At 45.3% G+C, this 19,550-nt stretch overlaps 1 protein-coding gene across 1 annotated transcript in view; it reads right to left on the bottom strand.

Annotated features, from left to right (window-relative positions):
• Positions 1 to 15,364, bottom strand: part of BCAS4 (breast carcinoma amplified sequence 4) — a 60,946-nt gene extending 45,582 nt beyond the window's left edge. The window contains exons 1-2 of the mRNA XM_044986089.1: positions 14,832 to 15,364; positions 1,440 to 1,511 (exon numbers count right to left, since the gene is read on the bottom strand). Of these exons, the coding sequence (XP_044842024.1) occupies positions 1,440 to 1,511; positions 14,832 to 14,975 (216 nt within the window). The 5' untranslated portion in view covers positions 14,976 to 15,364. The remainder of the gene's footprint in view (positions 1 to 1,439; positions 1,512 to 14,831) is intronic.
• Positions 15,365 to 19,550: the final 4,186 nt, after the last annotated feature.

Below are 19,550 nucleotides of genomic sequence, written 5' to 3' on the forward strand. Positions count from 1 at the left end.
TAAAGGTACATTTAACACTTACTCAATATCACTTTCCCATGTAAACAACTGATGTAATTGCCACAGGGATGTATGCAGTAGTGCAAGTGGGTGAGGAGGAATGTGTGTGGCTGCTAACAAACAGGGAGATGGTCTGCACATTCGTGAATAGGAAGGGAGACAATCCCTCTATTCAGATATGGTCCACACTATAAAACTGTAAGAGAACCCCTGAAATAGTGTCCTACCCTCTAATGTGTAAGGAAGATGCACACTGCAGCTTTGGATTGCCCTAGCCAGTTTGAACTCTTCCACATCAGGGGAAGAAAGGAAGAGGTAACGTTGTCTAAAAAATGACATGGTCATGATAAAGAAAACAACCTCCAAATAGCCTGCATGCAGCTGGATCTCTCAGTGCAGGAGACTACAGAGCAGCAAAGCAATATCTTTCCTTGGTCCAACTGTATCTCATCCACTCTCCTGCTGTTCTCAAGTTCATCACAAACGATTAGGGAATGACAATGGCTGCGGAACTTGTATGGTACAACCGCTCCTCAACACACAATCATAATCATCCCTGTGTTACCTTGTGCTCCCCCGATTTGTCTGTTGCACCCATCCCTGTTGTGTCTCGTCTTACACATGGACAGCAAGCTCTTTGGAGCAGGGATTGGTTTTATGTCTGTACAGCACCTAGCACAAAAAGGCCCTAATTCTTGACCAGGGCCTCTGGCTGCTACCATAGTACAAACAGTAAATAATAATATTAAATAAATGATGCCACTGCCCCCACATCAACCAGCCTGGCACCACCACCTGGAAGTGATCCAAATATTGAGACACTAGAGCATGGAGTCTTCAAAAATGTTCCATAAAACTCCTCTTAAATAAAGGGAAGCTTCCCAAGAGAAATAAAGTCTTCTGAAAAAAAACCCATTCAATTCTATCTCTGGTATGTCATTAGGGTTTATTTTACTATATCTATCAAACTCAGAGGGAAAAATATAGCATGATACTAACCAAGCTGGGGAAAGGACCAAAAAAACAAACAAAAAGAAGCAAAAAGTAAAAGTTGTGCGTGTTGCACTTTCACATGTACAAATAACAGAAGATCAGGAGATCTCCCAGATGCCTGTACAGTGAACTGTATGGAGCTTGTGAAAGTTAAATATAGTGCTCCATTCTAGGGTCTTAAATATTAGTGCACGGGACTGCCACCTTGTGGCTCAACCGTCACTGCTCTGTGTAATAAAACCATCTCAGGGGAGGGAAGAGTTATCAAGATGGCTGCCTCAGGAAATACTTGTGTGTGTTTTTTTCCCCTCCCCACTGCTGACTGCTGCCCTGTTTGAGCAGCATGGTTTCTAAATCACTACCAACATGGCCTCCTCAGAAACCTACTGGAGAGAGCTGATAATAGTGTCAGTAGGGTGAATCAGAGTTATAAGCTAAGCACATACCACATCAGTCACGCCACAGAACTCATCCAGCCTTATTAACATCTCTTCTATAGTTTCTTCTACTTCTTTTACCTGAAAAACAAATATATATATATATTTATTATATGTACGTATGTATGTATCTAGTTGCTTCTGTGAATTAAAGCAGTGCAGCCTTGTCAGAATGAACATCAGTGTGATCTGAATCCTGTCTTGATCAAAAGTATGTTTATTTGTCAAAAGCTAAGTCTGGGAATGGAAGGAAATGTTTTGATTTCAGGTTACCGATAAGATATGGTACATCGTTCTTTCCCACTCAGAAATACAGAATCTAGGTCAACCTGAGGAATTTTCAAGCAACTACAGTCTAGCCAAATCCAAGAGTTCAAAAACCATGAGTTGGGTGCCCAAAATCATGGGATTGTTTTAAAAATCATGAGATTTTAAATAATTTTAGGTTATTTTTTAATTTGCTTTTGAGCTTTTGGGTTTCATGTTTTCAAACTTACTTCCTCAGTCAGGAAGGCCTGATACTTACCTTGACTTTCATTTATATATATAAAAAAAAAAAAGTAAGATCTCTCGTACAAGATTCCAGGAACTGGGGCTTCATGAAAAGCTCCAAAAATCACAAAACTTGAGATAATGACATAAGAGCTGGCAACAATGCAATCAGCCAGATTCTCTTCCAAGCCTGGTATCTTCTGGGTATACCACTATGTAAGATGACTCCATTGCACATGTAATAGGTGTTTTAAGGTTCTGATCCTGCAATAAGTTCTCTGTATCACCCCACTGATTTTAATGGCAGTCCACCCAGAGATGGCTCGTTGCAGGAACAGCCCTTCCTGTTTAAAAGCTCAGCCTCTGTTTCAAAGACAGAATAAATCACTCCATTCCAAAACTATCACTAACACTTGGATATAAATAATACCAAAGTGTGATTTAAAGCTCAAATACCTGTTATAGCCCATGTTATTTTTACTGACAGAATTAAAAAAAAAAATCCATTAGAAGACCTACATGACATATCTAGAAAAAAAAACACTTTGAATATATTAATGCACAACTCACTTGAAGAAAAGCCAAAAACTCTTGGAATACATTTTTCGGGAGGGTCGCTTTACTGTTTTCTCATAAATTTATCAAGGATGAAGCAAAAATTCAGAAATACTGCAGATCTCAAAAGAAGAGTTACATGTGTGGCTGTCTGAAGCCAAGACACTCAACATACCCTCTGTTTGCAGACAGACAGGAAACCTGCTGAATTGTTGCTATTTATATGAAATCTGGCAGTAAAAAGCTGTGATCATAGAAGATCTCGGTAAAGTGGTGTGACCTATAAGGCAGACAGAACTATCCATAGCCTGAAAATTCATTCTGGTAATATTTTCAAAAATAAATTAAATCATCGGGATATTAAAAATAGAGAGATTGTAAACAAAAAAAATGTATTTACAGTATAATTTGTCCTTCATATTTAATCAGTTTTTGAATCCTGGATCCAACCTTCTGCCTCTGTCTTGGAACATGCACTGAACAGGTGATTTCTAACTCAGCCTCAGTTCTCCCCTCACAATCCACGGCATGAAAATACTGCAACTGAAGACAGTTTTACAGATCAAAGGGAAATTATCCCATTTGTTAAGGTTAGTTTGCTTAAATGTTCATTAAGAAAGCCAACTAAAGAGAGAAACAAGAGTAAAGGTGTCTAAGTAGGGTCCTTTATCATTCTAACTCATACTAACAATGATTTGTTCAGCTTTTATCCTAAATTTACTATTATTTTGCCTGGAGAAAAGAAGATTAATTTAAGTTGCCACCATGAGCTTCAGACTGGGTAGATATCAATAGAGCACTCAACAGTGTACCGGTGCCTGACAATACAGATAAGAAAATCCCTGTCCCAGGGAGCTTACATGCTAATATCAGATATTGCATAATAAACGAAAGGTACACGATGGAAGAGAGGGGGTTGGGGGAAGGATGGGGTAATAACAATGACATTTCTTAGTGAGGGCTAGTGCACAGCATGGTGGAGTACAAACTTTGTTTTTATTAATAGAATAAATTACAGTAGCTTGAACTTGATACGGTGGAGGAGCAGGTGCCAATGGAAGGGGGTGATGTGGTCAGGGAAACAGGCAAGGAAGATGGTCTTGGAGGCTAGGTTTTGAATGGACTGAAGGTGGGTTCCATGCCGTGCAATTCATCAGCCAGTTTTACTTTGCAAAATGTCATTTATACGAACAGTACAACCGAAATACTTCACATAGTTTGACTCAATATCAGAGCAAAAGGTCAAAGGCCTTCAGAAGCATAAGAGCAATTTGCAGTTGAGATTGATAGTGAAACAGTCAGGGCAGCAGAGTGAGGCAGGGAGTCTGTTCCAGACGTCAGGCGTTGCAGAGGAGACAGCTCCTGCACCAACAGTAATAAGATTGCATGGAAGGAAGTGGGAAAGCCTAATGCCAGAAGTGTGGGGGAGAGGAGGAAAGGAAAGACAAGCGCTGCACAAACATCAACTCTGCATTCTTAGTACTCGGGGAGGGGCTGCCACTGGAAGCAGCTCAAGGAAAGACAACAGAACTACATGCATTCATAGAATATCAGGGTTGGAAGGGACCTCAGGAGGTCATCTAGTCCAACCCCCTGCTCAACGCAGGACCAATCCCCAGACAGATCAGATTTTTGCCCCAGATCCCTAAATGGCCCCCTCAAGGATTGAACTCACAATCCTGGGTTTAGCAGGCCAATGAACAAACCCTCCTTGTAAACTGTGGCCACTAATCCAGACTATGGCCTTCTTGCAGGTTGTAGGAACTAGATTCTATTGCCTCCTAAACCCCCAGGGTTGGGAAGGAAGGGGGTATCTGCATTTCACCCCAGTGAACAAAGATTCATATTGTTTAAAATACTTGTGAATTAATAGTTTGAGTGATATCCACGGATAGGAAACTTGCTTCCTATGGAGTGAGGATGATATTTAGGCAGCACCAGCTCGCTCGCTACACATGTGGATAGGCAAAAGTTAAAAGCTCAACATAACTGTATAATCTTTGCAGCAGGAAATTACAACACACTCTGGATTAAAGATTTTGACCCTATTCACACTAAAAACTACAAGTGTGTAAGGCAGGGGTAGGCAACCTGCGGCACACAAGCTGATTTTCAGTGGCACTCACACTGCCCGGGTCCTGGCCACCAGTCTGGGGGGCTCTGCATTTTAATTTAATTTAATTTTAACTTTAAATGAAGCTTCTTAAACATTTAAAAAACCTCATTTACTTTACATACAACAATAGTTTAGTTAATATATTATAAACTTATAGAAAGAGACCTTCTAAAAACGTTAAAATGTATGACTGGCATGGGAAACCTTAAATTAGAGTGAATCAATGAAGACTTGGCACACAACTTCTGAAAGGTTGCCAATCCCTGGTGTAAGGTAAATTCACTTCTCACGGCTGGGGCTCCTAGGCACTATCGCAAAAGACATAATTAATAAAGCAAACAAATACTACTGCAGTACTTCTCAACCTATTCTATAGTAGGACCCTTCCCATTTAGCAACATGGGAAGGACAGGGTGTCATGACCCCCCCTCCATCTGAGAACCGATGAACTAATGAGAGTCTTCACGCAGCTAGAGCAAGATTACTACAGAAGGCAGGAGCAGATCAGTGGCTAAGGGAAGAGAACGCAGTCTGGATGGAATGCAAGGGCGGCAGCAGCAGCTAAGGAGGAGCAGGAGGGGAAAAGTTCAGGAGAGCAACACTCAGAGGCCAGGAAGGGAAAACCATGAAATCACAAAATGGGTGGAGGGGAGGAGCAGAACAAGGCACCAAGCACATGGAGGCAGGAAATGAACCTGACATCTGTTTTCACAAGAGCAGCAACACCACAATAAGCTGCACAAATGGAACAAGATCAATTCAACCTGCAAACACACATTACTAATGCTAATATTTTGCACCTCAGTGACATCTCACTCTTTGCAAACATTAAGAAATTAAGCTTCAAACCCCACCTCCATTTTACAGATGGTTAAACTGAGCCACAGAGTAGCAGAATGACTTGCCTTAGAGAGCACAGTGAGTCTGTGGCACTAAGGCAATAGGAGACCTCTCAGGCACTTGCTCAAGCTTATGGAAGGAATCTAAGACTTATACACCTACCCAACCAGTAAGACCAAACCTTTGGCAAAAGAACTCAGCCATGGCAGTATTACAAGAGGAGGGACGGGATGCAGTGTGTGTTTGCACAGGAAATGTATATGTCCCATTTTCTGAGTGGTGTGGGTTCTTGGTCAGATATCGTATATGAAGTTCTGCCAAAAACGTCTTAGTTTTATTTCACTGACCAATGAGGCAAGATTTAAAAAAACTGTGCATGTACAGTCTTGAGAAAAGACAACTGAGAGAAGACCTGATAAAAATCTTCACATATGTTAAGGGCTGTTAAAACTTTCTAATTGTAAGGATAGTTAAGTTCCGGAATGACTTCCAAGGGAGGTTGTGTAATCCCTATCATTGTAGGTTTTTAAGAACAGGTTGAACAAACATCTGTTAGGTATGGTCTAGATTTATTTGGTCCTGCCTCAGCACGGTCTGGACATAATGACTTGTTGAGGTCTCTTCCAGCCCTACATTTCCATAATTTTATGAAATAAGTGTATTGTTCATACAACACTATGAACGGGCCTGGCAAAGGAGAGACAGAATCCCTACCTTAGCTTACTTTCTAAGGGCCCTGATTCCCCTCCCATTGGCATCAGTGGAAGTTTTGCCATGGACTTCAACAGGAAGAAGACCAGACCCCATGACATTGCATGACAACAGAAGATAAGCATTTGGCAAGTAAGACCAGGAAAACAAGCAGGACGCATGCTACTAATAAGATCACTTGTTTCTTTTGTTAGAGGCATCTTGGAGGTTCCACAATTGCTTTATTCTTAAGATACTATTGCTTTGAAGGGAAGGCTAAAGTATAAAGGCCACAATAAATGAGATACACTCTGGTCACAAATATCCCCATATTTTGTAGGTCTTTGATATTCTTAACCTGTAACGTGTCCCTAGAGCTTCCACCTCCTCCATAGACCAAGCACTGTAATAGGAAGAATGGAAAGAAATGTGGCTATCTTTAGGGCTGGTCTACACTAAGGGGAAAAATCGATATAAGATACGCAACTTCAGCTACGTGAATAACGTAGCTGAAGTTGAAGTATCTTATATCGATAACTTACCCGTCCTCACGGCGCGGGATCGATCTCCGGGGCTCTCCATATCGACGCCGCCACCGCCGTTCACGGTGGTGGAGTTCCGGAATCGATATAAGCGCGTTCGGGGATCGATATATCGCGTCTAGATGAGACGCGATATATCGATCCCTGAAAAATCGATCGCTACCCGCCGATACGGCGGGTAGTGTAGACGTAGCTCCAGAAAGCCTCAGCAACAGTCAGAAAAGTGACTGTACAAAGGAGACAAGTAGCCAGCTGGCTAATGACATCTAGAGGCAGTTGGAGAGACACAATATTTACGTATTTATATATAAAAAGCAAACGTACACATAAGCCCGTACGTTTGATTGTATCCCTCCCCTCACCCTCTCTATGTTGCTTGCCTTCTTAGAGGGCAAACTCTTTGGGCCTGAAACGATGTCGTCTTCTGTGCTTGTTCAGCACCTAGGACAAAGGAGTCCTGATTCTGATCAAGGCCTCTAGGTATTACTGCAATATGAACATACAATCAATGCTCTAAATCACCTCACCAATTTATTTAATGATCAGATTTGCTCAGTTTGCAAGTCAGGACAGAAATTTTCTAAGTCTCAGCACTTACAGGCTCAACCTGGTATCTGGAAACCAAGCTGCTTTTTATCCACTTGAGAAAGTGCCACCAGTAATAAAGATCATGGAACCTAAATTCAGCAGGGAATTTTGAGGAAGATACACAAGATTACAGCATGGAGCTTTACCGTTCCACAATCTTGCAGCACTGCCAGCAGCAAAAGCTTGCTCTCCTCATAAGCTAATAACTTGATTCATGAGAGAGGCACCCTGCATTTTCAAAGCACAGAAGGAAAGATTTAAGTGCACAACTCCCATTAACATCACATGGCCCTATCTACATGCACATATAAATATGGGCAGAAGGTCTCAGAATTGCTCTTGCAGATTTGTACACTTTATTTCCTAATGTGATTTGCATGGTTGTAGATGACAATAATTGAACATGCAAATTAATAAATCATCTGTTTGAGCAATTACCGAATGTGCGTTGTTGTAGGAGCACCAGTGATCTGAATGCTATGTATAACCCATATGTGCAAAATATTTGTTACACTTCCCCACACCCATTTAGTCTCCTCTCCCTCTTTGAATACCTGTGAAGTGGCTTTCCCCCTCCTCCTCCCTCCTGGAATGCTTGTGGGATGAATGGGCTTCTTGAACAGATGGAAAATCAGAAGAGCTCCCAGGTAGACAAGGTGTCTGGGACTCTAATTAGGCAATGCTCACACACCCAATGCATGGACACTGCATGCACACTGCCCGAGGTGGAGTGTGACCAACCAGACCTGGCCAAGTCATCTCTAGTCACAGGCCATGAGGAGCAGGTCCTTAAAATTGGAAGGGGGCCATGTGCTCAGGAGTGCACTCACAAGCTTGTACCTCCCGTGAAGACCCTTCGCCCGGACCGTCTGGCCAGTGGTTCGCCGCGTTGCTTTCCATCATGCCTTGGAAGACTTACCTTCATTGCACCATCCATCGCTGTGCTGTGGGACATTTACCTTGAAGAAGCCTGACATCTCCAGTGCCGTGCCTGTCCTGGGAGCATGAGTATGCAATTGTGAGTGTGACCTCCCTCACCTTCTTTTGAGCTTAGATACCAGTATAATAAAAGTGCTGCTTTATGTCAAACTCTGGTGGGTCATTCGTCCTCCCTAAGCTTACTAGCTGGCCCAATTTTGGGTAACATGCGCTTATCGTTACTACTTGTAAATCTGCAACACAGTCACATAACATCCCAGTAGCCATTTAAGTACAGTCACGCATCAAGGCCTAGATTTTTTTAACTGTGTGTGAAATCTTTGTGATGGCATAGGCCATCACACTATTCACACATACAAGTTTTGCCCAAAGAATGCTAAAAACCTGGCCCTAAATGTCTCAATGGTAGTTGACTCAATCAGAAGGATCCTCTGCCCAGCTGCAGACAGAGATTAAAAATATTTATATAACTACAGCCTCTTTCTCTTTCCCTTTTGGATAGAAGGAGGCTCTCCAAGAAGAGTCACAGCCCTGTGGACTCTGAGGAATCATGGTAAAGATTCCAACAGGACTTATCAGTATGCAGTGCAGCCCTGAAGAAGAGCTCTGTGTGGCTCGAAAGCTTGTCTCTCACCCCAACAGAAGTTGGTCCAATAAAAAAATACACCTCTACCCCAATATAACGCTGTCCTTGGGAGCCAAAATAAATCTTACCGCGTTATAGGAGAAACCGCATTATAGCAAACTTGCTTTGATCTGCCAGTGCGCGCAGCCCCGCCCCCCCAGAGCACTGCTTTACCACGTTATATCCAAATTCATGTTATATTGGGGCAAAGGTGTATTACCCCACCCACCTTGTATCTCTAAGACTTACCAGAACAGATTTTCAGCTGCTGTAAACTGGCATAATGATGTCAGGGGAACTATGTCAATTTACACCTGCTGATGACCTGGCCCATCATATCTATCAGAAGGTAAAGATTTTTGCAGTGCAATTCCCTAGCATAACTTTTACCACAATGAGGTGGAACTCTCTATTCCAGAAGAGAGGGGAGAAATGTTTCCCCTTGGCAGGTTCTGTGCATGATAGCACTGGAGAAGGCCACTGCTGGGTGGGGGGACCACAATGTATTCTCTTCAAATAAAGACTACAGCTGTTCCCTGTGAGCTCACACTACTAAAGGACACATTTAGCATGTGGATATGTGTGCGCATTTAATTCATGAGAATTTTATTTCTTGTACTGAAGCCCTGTAAGGGATTCAAAAAAGTCACACACATCTATTTTTCCCAGCATGCATCCAGTTATAGCTTACCAGGAATGGTGGGGCCACACAATTTCTAGACTGTTCATAAATAGTACATTTTAGAGTATAAGCAGTAAAGGTTAACACACTAGCAACTGAGAACCAAAGTAAGTGCCATTCCACCAACTTCAGTGGAAGCTGCATCCATGTACTGAAACTGCACTTGGCCTACTGGCTTCTGTCCTGCTTGGACTAAGGGCAAGTCTACACTATTGTGCTATATCGGCGCCTCTGGTAAAGATGCGCTATGCCGACGGGAGAGCGCTCTCCCGTCAGCATAATTACTCCACCTCTGCAAGAGGCAGAAACTACGTTGGTGTGGACTGCATTTAAGTCGATGTAATTTACGTTGCTCAGGGTGGTGCCTTTTTCAACCCCGAGCGACATAAGTTACATCAACTTAAGAGGTAGTGTAGACCAGCCCAAAGTCTACCAGGCACACTGGGAGAGGGCATTTGTCAACATCACTAACCCTTCCATGACTGGCAGTCTTTGGTCACAAGGACTGGAATAAGAAAGGATACAGGACAGGAGTGATGTTTATCAACAGTGATGTTTATGTTCATTAAAAAATAGCTTAAGCCAATTCCAGCCAGAGTGACATTATTAATGCTTTACTGTTGAAAGCATTACTTACCAATGTGCACTCCATATGAGGACATCATAAAAAAAGAGAAGAGATACAAACTCTAAGAGATTACTTGACACTGCCTTTTTAAAATACCCCAATAGGATAGCAAAGCAGGCTTAGACAAAGCCAACATCCTGTTTTTACACTGGACTCAGCTGCATGTGTTCAGCTGTTTCATAGCAATTGTGAAAACAGGAAAAAGTAGACTGAGCCCCTAATTATATATTTACTGCACTTTCTGTAATGGCTCAGAGGGGCCTATAACAAACTGCAGCATAAATCACACTCATTTTCAACCACCTGTAATTAAGCACTTACTGAGCAGACCATAACAAGCTCCTTTCAGGTGATTATGGAAATCATCACATTTATATGACAGACACCCAAAGCATCTCAGCATTAAGGGTCTGAGAGAAAACCCACTCAGAACATTTCAGAGCTATGAAAACAACACAGGGTGGCATTTGATTCTTAACTAAGGCACAAGAGCACCAGTTCAGGTTGGCATATTAGTCCACCTCTGTCCCCTTTTGGGACTGCAGTCAGATTTAACTTGAAGTGTTTAATAAATAAAGACCTCTGAAGTTCTCAATGCTTTTTTTGTAAAGAAATAAAAGTGAAATGAAAACAATCACTATTTCACTTCTCAGCCTAAGATAAAAAAAAAAATACATGTGGGGTCTGGCCTTGAGAGGAGTTTTCCTTTCTGCTTATTCCTTCATTCAAAACCACTGACCAAAACACAAGGCCTGAAACATTTTCTGCAACTTGGTTCTCTCTTCTCTGCCCTTCTCCCACCTATTTAAATCCACTTTCCTCTCTTGCCACTCCCCAGTGAACCCCTTCACTGGCTTCCTGTTTCTCACCACATCAAGTTCAAACTCCTCCTCCTCCTCTCCTTCAAAGTCCTATATAATCTCAGCCCTGCCTAAGCATCATTCATTTACTCCCAGGTTCAGCATTATGCCCCTATTCATCCCTGAACCATTTTCTAGTTCTTGTGCTTCAAGAGCCCTCTCTATCTCTTCTTTAAAACACTCTTCTTCCAGGAAGCTGCCTTCCTTGTGCTCCACACCAGTAACCACTCCCTCCTTCACACAAACTGCTGTCCTGGGTCTGGTGTATCTTAGCCTGTAACCATTTCAGAGCAGGGAATGTTTGTAAAGTGCCATGTTAATTTACAGCAGGCAATATTAATATTCCCTACTGTAAATTAATATTAGTAAGAAACAATATCAAGTTTCTTCTGCAAGGTTTTCCTCCAAGCTCTTATCTCCCAGTCAAAAGTTAAACTTCCTTTGTCAGTACCTGAAGGACTCCCTGGGAAGTTAATGGAGACCAAATGAAACAGATGACTCTTCAAAATAATTGAACTGAAGAACTATACATCTCCAAAAAATACTCTAAGTGCACACAGAAACATTCCAATGTTTCTGGAAATTAACTGGTTCTTCAGTAAGATGCCCTCCAAGTCAGGTTCAGGAGATTGCAAGAAGAAAACCGTAAAGAGGAGGGGAAAAACATTCAAAACAGAACAGGAAAAAAGTGCACAGAATTGTGTAAATGAGACAAGTAGATTTCTTTAGATCAAAACCAAAAATAAATCAGAGTCTCTTGCAACTCTAGAGGATACACTTGGACCAGATAAAGTTATTTACTCCCATGGAGCATGGGCCCAGCAGTCACACCTTAGAGTCTGATGTAACTTTGGGTTTGTAAAATGCTCTTCTGGACTCCACAATGCCTTTGTCATGCTTCTATAGGTTCATTCTTCATCAAGCATCATATGTTTCAATTACCATGACCAGTCAATGAACATAATTTAAAGTTATCTTCACCATGAAGAAGATTGCATATGTTGTACATTAACTTTTCCTTCTAATTTTTTTAATAATAGCATGAGTTTTAGATGGTTGCTGGTGTTTACTGAGTGTTTTGAGTTTAAATTCAATTCTTGCCGATGATGACAGAGCATAGAGCTGAGCTAGCAAGGGCAGACCCCTCTGGAAAGAAACATTTAAGAATATCCCACACATGCCATAGTTGATTTGTAAATATAGATTGGATTCTTCTGTCATATCATCTATATTGAACAGGATACAAGAGTGTGCAAGAGCACCCAGAGAACAGTGCTAAAATAAGTGGTTAATTTCACTTGGAGAGGCAGGACGGAAAGTTACTTACAAGTAAAAAAGATCATATGTTGTTTTTATATTCCTACAGGACCAAACAGCCTGGGTGCTCAGCTGCAACTTGGAAGATGTAGTCAATTTCAATGTGGGATAGTCAATATTCCAGTCCAGCAGGTCTCAAACTGTGGGTCAGGACCCCAGAGTGGGTCACAACCTCGTTTTAATGGGGTTGCCAGGGCTGGCTTAGAGTTGCTGGGGCCAGGGGCCAAAGCCCGAGCCCCACTGTCTGGGGCCGAAGCCTGAGGGCTTCAGCCTTGGGCAGTGGGGCTCAGATTACAGGCCCCTGCCTGGGGCTGAAGCCCTTGGGCTTTGGCTCCTCCTGCCCCTCCCCCATGGGGCAGTGGGGCTTTGGCTTTGACACTGCCCCCCCCCCCCCCGCCCGCCCAGAGTGGCAATGCTTGGGCAGGCTCAGGCTTCAGTTCCCCCTCCTGGGGTCATGTAGCAATTTTTGTTGTCAGAAGGGGGTCGTGGTGCAATGTATTTTGAGAACCCCTGTTCTAGTCTTACATATTATTAGGGTTTTAGTAAGTATTACTTATGGTGCTTTGCAAGACAGATAAAGATGGGAGTTCCTGCTCCAAAGAGTTTACACTCTAAGTCACACTGCAATAAAACTTATTTCTGCAATGAATGGCTCCAAGTTTGAGACGGATACCACAAAACACCAAAAGTGGATAGCCAGTCAAGTTTCAGAACAACTTATTTTGCATTTTAGGCAGAATTCCATCCATGGTTGTTTATGTATTTGTAGGTTGTATTATTAAAAATATGCTTGCTCCATGTCCACTTGGAGCTTGAAGAATTCAGCTAATCAAATTCTGGATCTGATAATTGGTCTCAATGGTACAATAAGAGTGGAAATTCTTTGGGGATCTCAGTGACGGGGAAACTGCATGGATTTATCTCCTTGAATAGGTACAGAGGGGAAGCCACACAAAGATCTCAAAGCTGTGGGCTCTGCTAAGTAGCCTGGTTAAATGCACAGTACAGAGAAAAACATGTGGGGAGATGAGCAAGAAGAGGGGAGGAGAAAGCAGGGGGTGAAACAAACACCCACAAGGGAGGTGACAGGGCTACACTTTCTGGCTTGGGAACTGTTTGAACAATTAGAGCAGCGTAAAGAATCCCCTGGCTCCCCACTACTACCTCCAACCTAGATAATAAATAAGCAGGGAACTGTACTGCCAACAGAGGAAAGAGGAAGAAGAGCTGTCATAGGAGAAGAAATGATCCAGGGGCAGATTTTCCCGTCAGGGGACAACTTTAACCATCTTGCCTGGCCTGGAGACAACTTCCAGTGCCAAGGCACAGAAGTGGTTTGAGCATCGGCCTGCTAAGCCCAGGGTTGTAAATTCAATCCTTGAGGGGGTCATTTAGGGATCTGGTGCAAAAATCTGTCTGAGGATCGGTCCTGCTTTGAGCAGGGGGTTGGCCTAGATCAGTGGTCCCCAACCTTTTCATCTGGCGGGCTGGGGCAGTCGAGCATCCGCCGAATTTCGGCAGCATTTCGGCGATGACTCCTCTCGATGATGTTGCTTGATGCTTGACCGCCGGCCAGGACGCGGGCGCATTTAGATGCACCCGCGCTGCAGGCACCGCATTGGGGACCCCTGGACTAGACGACCTCCTGAGGTCCCTTCCAACCCTGATTTTCTATTATTCTATTCTAAGAGAGTCACCCCCCATCACATCCAGACCCGCTAGCGCAGAGGTGAGCAAACTATGGCCCGCGAGCCACATCTGGTCCGTGGGACCATCCTGCCAAGCCCCTGAGCTCCTGGCCGGGCAGTTAGCCCCCTCCCCTGTGTCCTCCACCGCCACGCGGGCAGCGCTGTAGGAGGCTGGACTGCGCAGCACCGTGTCTGGCTCCGGCCAGGAGGCGCAGCTCCAGACATGCTGCTCTGAGCGGTATGGTAAGGGGCCTGGGGGGGGGGGGGGGCTGGATATGGAGCAGGAGGTCCTGGGGGGAAATCAGGGGACGGGGGAAATTGGATGTGGCAGAGGTTTGGCGGGGGAGGGACGGGGAACAGGGGGGATTGGATAGGGGGTAGCGTCCCGGGAGGGGGCGGTCAGGGGATAAGGAGCAGGCAGGGGGAGGTTCTGAGGGGGGCAGTCAGGGGGCAGGGGCCAGGCTGTTGGGGGGCACAGCCTTCCCCACCCAGCCCTCCATACCATTTCGCACCCCGATGGGCCAAAAAGTTTGCCCGCCTCTGCGCTAGCGGGTGGGAGCGAGCTACAGGGCAGAGGGGAGCTACCCTCAGTCACCTCCGCTCCTCCCACACCTGCCGCTGAAAGCGGGGGGGGGGCAAAGAAAAGGCAGGGACGTGCCCCCAGCATCCTCCCCGAGCACCTGGGGACCCCTCCCCTCCAGCATCCTCCGACCCCCCACGCTACCCAGCCCCCTAGTGCCCCCAGCGTGCCGGGGCCGCCCCCAACCCCCGCCGGGGCGCCTGCAACCTAACACCCCACTGCCTCCCCGCCCCGCTGAGACCGCCCGGCCCGCGCCTACCTCCTCCCCAGGGGGCAGGCAGAGGGCGAAGCGCTGAGCCCCGCTCTCCTCCGCCGGGGGCTCCGCTTGCTCCCGGAGCAGCTGCAGCATCGCGGCGGCGGCGGCGGCTCTCTCCTCCTCCTCCCGGCCCCCGCCTGCGCTCATGGCAGCCCCGGCTCCTCCCAGCCCAGGCCCGGCGGCTGCACAGCGAGCGCTTCCCCCAGCCAGGCTGCCCGGACGCGCCCAGCCGCTGCCTCCGAGCCGCCGAGGCAGCCTCCAGCTGCGGCCGCTCTGGCGCCCCGCAACCGAGCTCGGGGCGCCACCTAGCGGGGCGAGGCGGGAACTGTGGCCGCCGGCTGCGCCTGAGCTACCCCCGGGGGCAGGAGCCCGCTGCCCGCAGGCCTAGAGCTGGGCCCCGGCCCCGGCTAAGGCGAACGTGCCCTTCCCGCGCCTCGGCTTGACACTGGGCTCGGTGGGGACCCCTCCCCAGGCTGGGCCGCGGCTCTGCTCCAAGGGCAGCCGCCGCCCGCCCCTTTCCCATGGCCGGGCAGCTCGTTCCGTGCAGCAGTTGAGGGGCCCCCTCCGGCGCACAGGCTGGTGCGTTGCCCTGCCGCCGCCCTCCTGCTGCAGCCCCGGGAGCGCCCCCCCAGCTGGGGGAGGGGTTGGAAACCTTGGTTAATTGTCTGGCAAAGGGGAGCCCCCGGCGCCCGCCCCCTGCTATCACCCACTCCCCGCCGGTTGCTAAGGCAAGAACGAGCCTTGCCCTGGAACAAGAGTCCTCGAGCCCCGGCTCGTGTGGAGGGAGAGCGGGGACCAGGGCTCCCGGGCCGCTTTCGGACCTGGCTGCCCCGCTGGCAGATTAGTTGCCGTGTAAAAGCATGAAGCGGCTGAGGGAGGTTCTCCTGGTCACACTAGACAGACATTCAGGGCTTGTCCACCTGGGGGAAGGCGCTGCGGCCGAGGGCCGGAGCAGCAGTGAAATTACGACGTCAGGAAAACCTAGCTAGAGGAAGGGCCCGGAGTCAGCCAGATTGAGTTGGGGGGAGGATTAACCCTTCTTGAACTCCAAGGCGTAGCGATCCCGCAGGAGACACAACAGCCTTCCGAAGATTCACTCCCAACTTTCCAGTTAAAATGAGACCGAAGACGCACACACCTGGAAAGACCAGACTGGACATACCTGATAGATCTAAGGTATAAGGGTGGTTGGCTTTATGTTCGTGTATGGGGAGGTATGCAATATAATGCGTCAATATAGATTCATTTCCTGACAAGGCTGTTTTGGCAAACACCCCCCCACACACACACACACACAACAATGGACATTTCATTAACGTTTCTGTTTTGTAGAAAGAATAATTTTCTGTCAAAAACATTTCCATGGAAAACGTTCAACCAGCTCTAATGGTGTTTGCCTGGGAGGAGGTGAAAACATTGGTGAAACATCCACTACTTCTATCCAATCCATAACTCATAGCACAAGAAATTTAATTGGGCACCATACAGAAAACCCTTCTCCTGATAAGAGTTAAACTGCTTACTTCAAAGTAATTTGATTCTTAAGACTAAAGAAGTTGCCACATAACTTTGTTGCAGAATTTCTTGCTTTATAGGAATGTGAATAACTAACACAGTATTTCTTGTGTTAGCACAAGGCACAAACACACCATTTCCTTGCTAGTATTTTTTTTTAATGTAATCCTATTTTTCTAATAGTAGCTCTCCTTTTTAATAGTATAATGTGGCCTGGAGTACCAAGGAGTTAAAATATTCCACATTCTAATTCCTGCCCCACCACCATCTCTGTATGCTTTTAAGCAAGTCATTTTCAAAGGCAGCCCTTGATTAAAGCTGCTCCTTAACCTCTGTTTCAGTTTCCTCACCTGAGAAAAGGGGATGTTGTCTACCACAGAGGAGTGCTTTCAGCATTCAGTTAATATTTGTAACAGCACTTTGTGAGGTGTTAAATTGTAATTATTATTAAAATGCCAGCATAAGGCTGTGAATTCCATGACCGCCTACAAATATACTATTTGATCAAATTTAACATGCACACACTATAAACTAGAGCTTAAAGCAATATAACATGAAATTAAATAGAACACTAACACACATCTATTGTATGATCCCTTCCATGATCTCAAAAGATTGTGCAGACAGTATATGCAGGTGGGCTGCCTCATAAATCCCTCCAAAGTAGACCAATATTAAGCTAAATATACAGATAGGGAAACTGAGGCACTGCACAGGTAAGTGAGTTGTCAAAGGTCACAGAAAGTGATAGAGACAAAACTAGAACCCATATCTCCTGAGTCTCAGACCTGTGTTTTAAGTCACAAAGCACCCTTTCATCCCTCTTATATCACAGTGAGGGCAAATATAAGAGAATTTCTTTGGAAGCCTGCAATTAACTTGGATTGTTGCAAAACAATAAAATAAAATTCAAAACAAAACAAAAAAACCCAACATACTCTCTCTCAGCCTACTGGATGCTCCCATTTCTAAAGAGAACAGTTATTTGTTCAGCTTTAAAGGTAAATGCAGTTTTGCTCACATTGGCATCAGACTCCTTTGAGGTGCAGTCTTGACCTGAAATTCTATCAGCTTGAAGGCTGAAGACTGAGACACAGTTACAAATGTGGCACAAAGAACCTGTCCTGCTGTTTTCTCCAACCACATTCTCTATACTGCATGATGAAAGGAGTACTGTCCATCTGATAACTCAATATCAGCCGGAACAGTGGTCAGGGGCTAGGAGTGCTCGGAACTGGCAATAGGTTTGATTAGTTTCAGGTGGTAAGCAGTGTTCTGGCAGAGGTCCAAGCACAGCCCTCCATGGGAAGGCATTGCTGAGCCACAAATTTGATACAGTGTGGTGCCCTGTCAGTTAAAAAGGGCTCAACAGAGGAAAGCATGCAATGTTTCACCAAGTGCTGTGTGCTAGCACTGTGCACAGGGCTAGTCTACCTGAGCTAGCACAGGTAACAATAGCAGTAAAGGTAATCTTAGTTGGGGCCTCTAGGTGTTACTGTAATATAAATAGTTCTTTGTCCCATTTTACAGATGTTTCACTTCTAAGCTACACTTGCTAACTCATGTTTACTTGGAGGTACAATTCAGCTGCTAGTGTGTTGAAAGAGACGAGACAGGTTCTGACTTCTGTTGTAGATTGTGCTGCTGTCTAGAATGCAGATGAAATTAGCTTGAAGTTAATTTGCATCACCCATGAGTTTGCCATCTTTTCAAAATGAGAAAAGATCCCCTTTATACAGGCAGCAGCTCTATGAAATGGGGAAACTATGGGCAGCAATTGTGTATGTACTTGTCCAAAACTGATTGTGTCAACTTTGGCTGAGATTTGGAACTGTTAAGTGGGAAGCTTTAAAAAACACCTAGGGAAATACCATTTTTTCCTCTGCTGTGAATCTCACAGATTCAGCTCCTAAATAGCTTTGTGTCATAGCAGCATATATAAGATAGGAGGAGGAGGTGTTTAGAGGGAAAATAGGAAGACAATTAAAAGAAAAAAGGTTAGTCTGAGTATAAGAAAAAGCTTATTAATAGTGACATCTACTATATTGTGGAGTAGTCCCCCAAGGGAAATTGAAGCCTCACTACTTGAATTATTTAAAGCTACACTGAACAAACACACTTGACAGTCAACTGTAGGGAACAGTCATGCATTGATAAGATCATCTAATCAGTTTACCTAACAGATCTTCATTTACAACTTCCAGGAACTTTACTTTTAATGAAAGAAAACCACACCTATCTGGCCCAGCTTTAAGCTCAGTTTTGTGCATATAATAAGAAATATTGACTGGGTCAGCACACTAACCAACCATTCTGGCAACCAGGGATCTCTCATTTAGATTAGAAGCATACAATAAGTGACCATCCACATTGCTCTGTATGCTTTTACAATATTTAAAAATCCAAAAGTCAAACTTAGTACCAAGGAGAGAACACCCCCACCCCCAGAATTCATCTCTGCATCACACTTTAAGTTCACCATAGGTAGGGTCCTACTAAATTCATGGCCCATTTTGGTCAATTTCATGGTCATGGGATTTTAAAAACAATAAATTTCATGATTTCAGTTATTTAAATCTGAAATTTCATGGCGTTGTAATTGTAGGGGCCCTGACCCAAAAAGGAGTTGGAGGGGTGCAGTACTGCTACCCTTACTTCTGCGCTGTGCTGGCAGCGGCGCTGCCTTCAGAGCTTGGCAGCAGGAGAGCAGCGGCTGCTGGCTGGGAGCCTAGCTCTGAAGGCAGCACCGCTGCCAGCACAGCACAGAAGTAAGGATGGCATAGTATGTTATTGTCACTCTTACTTCTGCACCGGTGCCTGCAGAGCTGGGCCCTCAGCAGCCGCCACTCTCTGGCTGTCCAGCTCTGAAGGCCACAGCACAGAAGTAAGGATGGCCTGGTATGGTATTACCACCCTTACTTCTGTGCTGCTGCTGGCGGGACACTGTCTTCAGAGCTGGGTGCCGGGCTAACAGCCGCCACTATCCAGCTGTCCAGCTTTGAAGGCAGCACAAAAGGAAGGGTAGCAATACCACAACCCCCTTAAAATAACCGTGTGACGCTCCCCCCCGCAACTCTCTTTTGGGCCAAGACCCCCAATTTGAGAAATGCTGGTCTCCCCCATGAAATCTGGTCTTTTGTGTGCTTTTACCGTATACTATACAGATTTCACAGCAGACCAGATTTCATGGTCTGTGACGTGTTTTTC

Source organism: Mauremys mutica, chromosome 13, assembly GCF_020497125.1.
Source record: "Mauremys mutica isolate MM-2020 ecotype Southern chromosome 13, ASM2049712v1, whole genome shotgun sequence".
Classification (NCBI taxonomy): Eukaryota; Metazoa; Chordata; order Testudines; family Geoemydidae; genus Mauremys; species Mauremys mutica.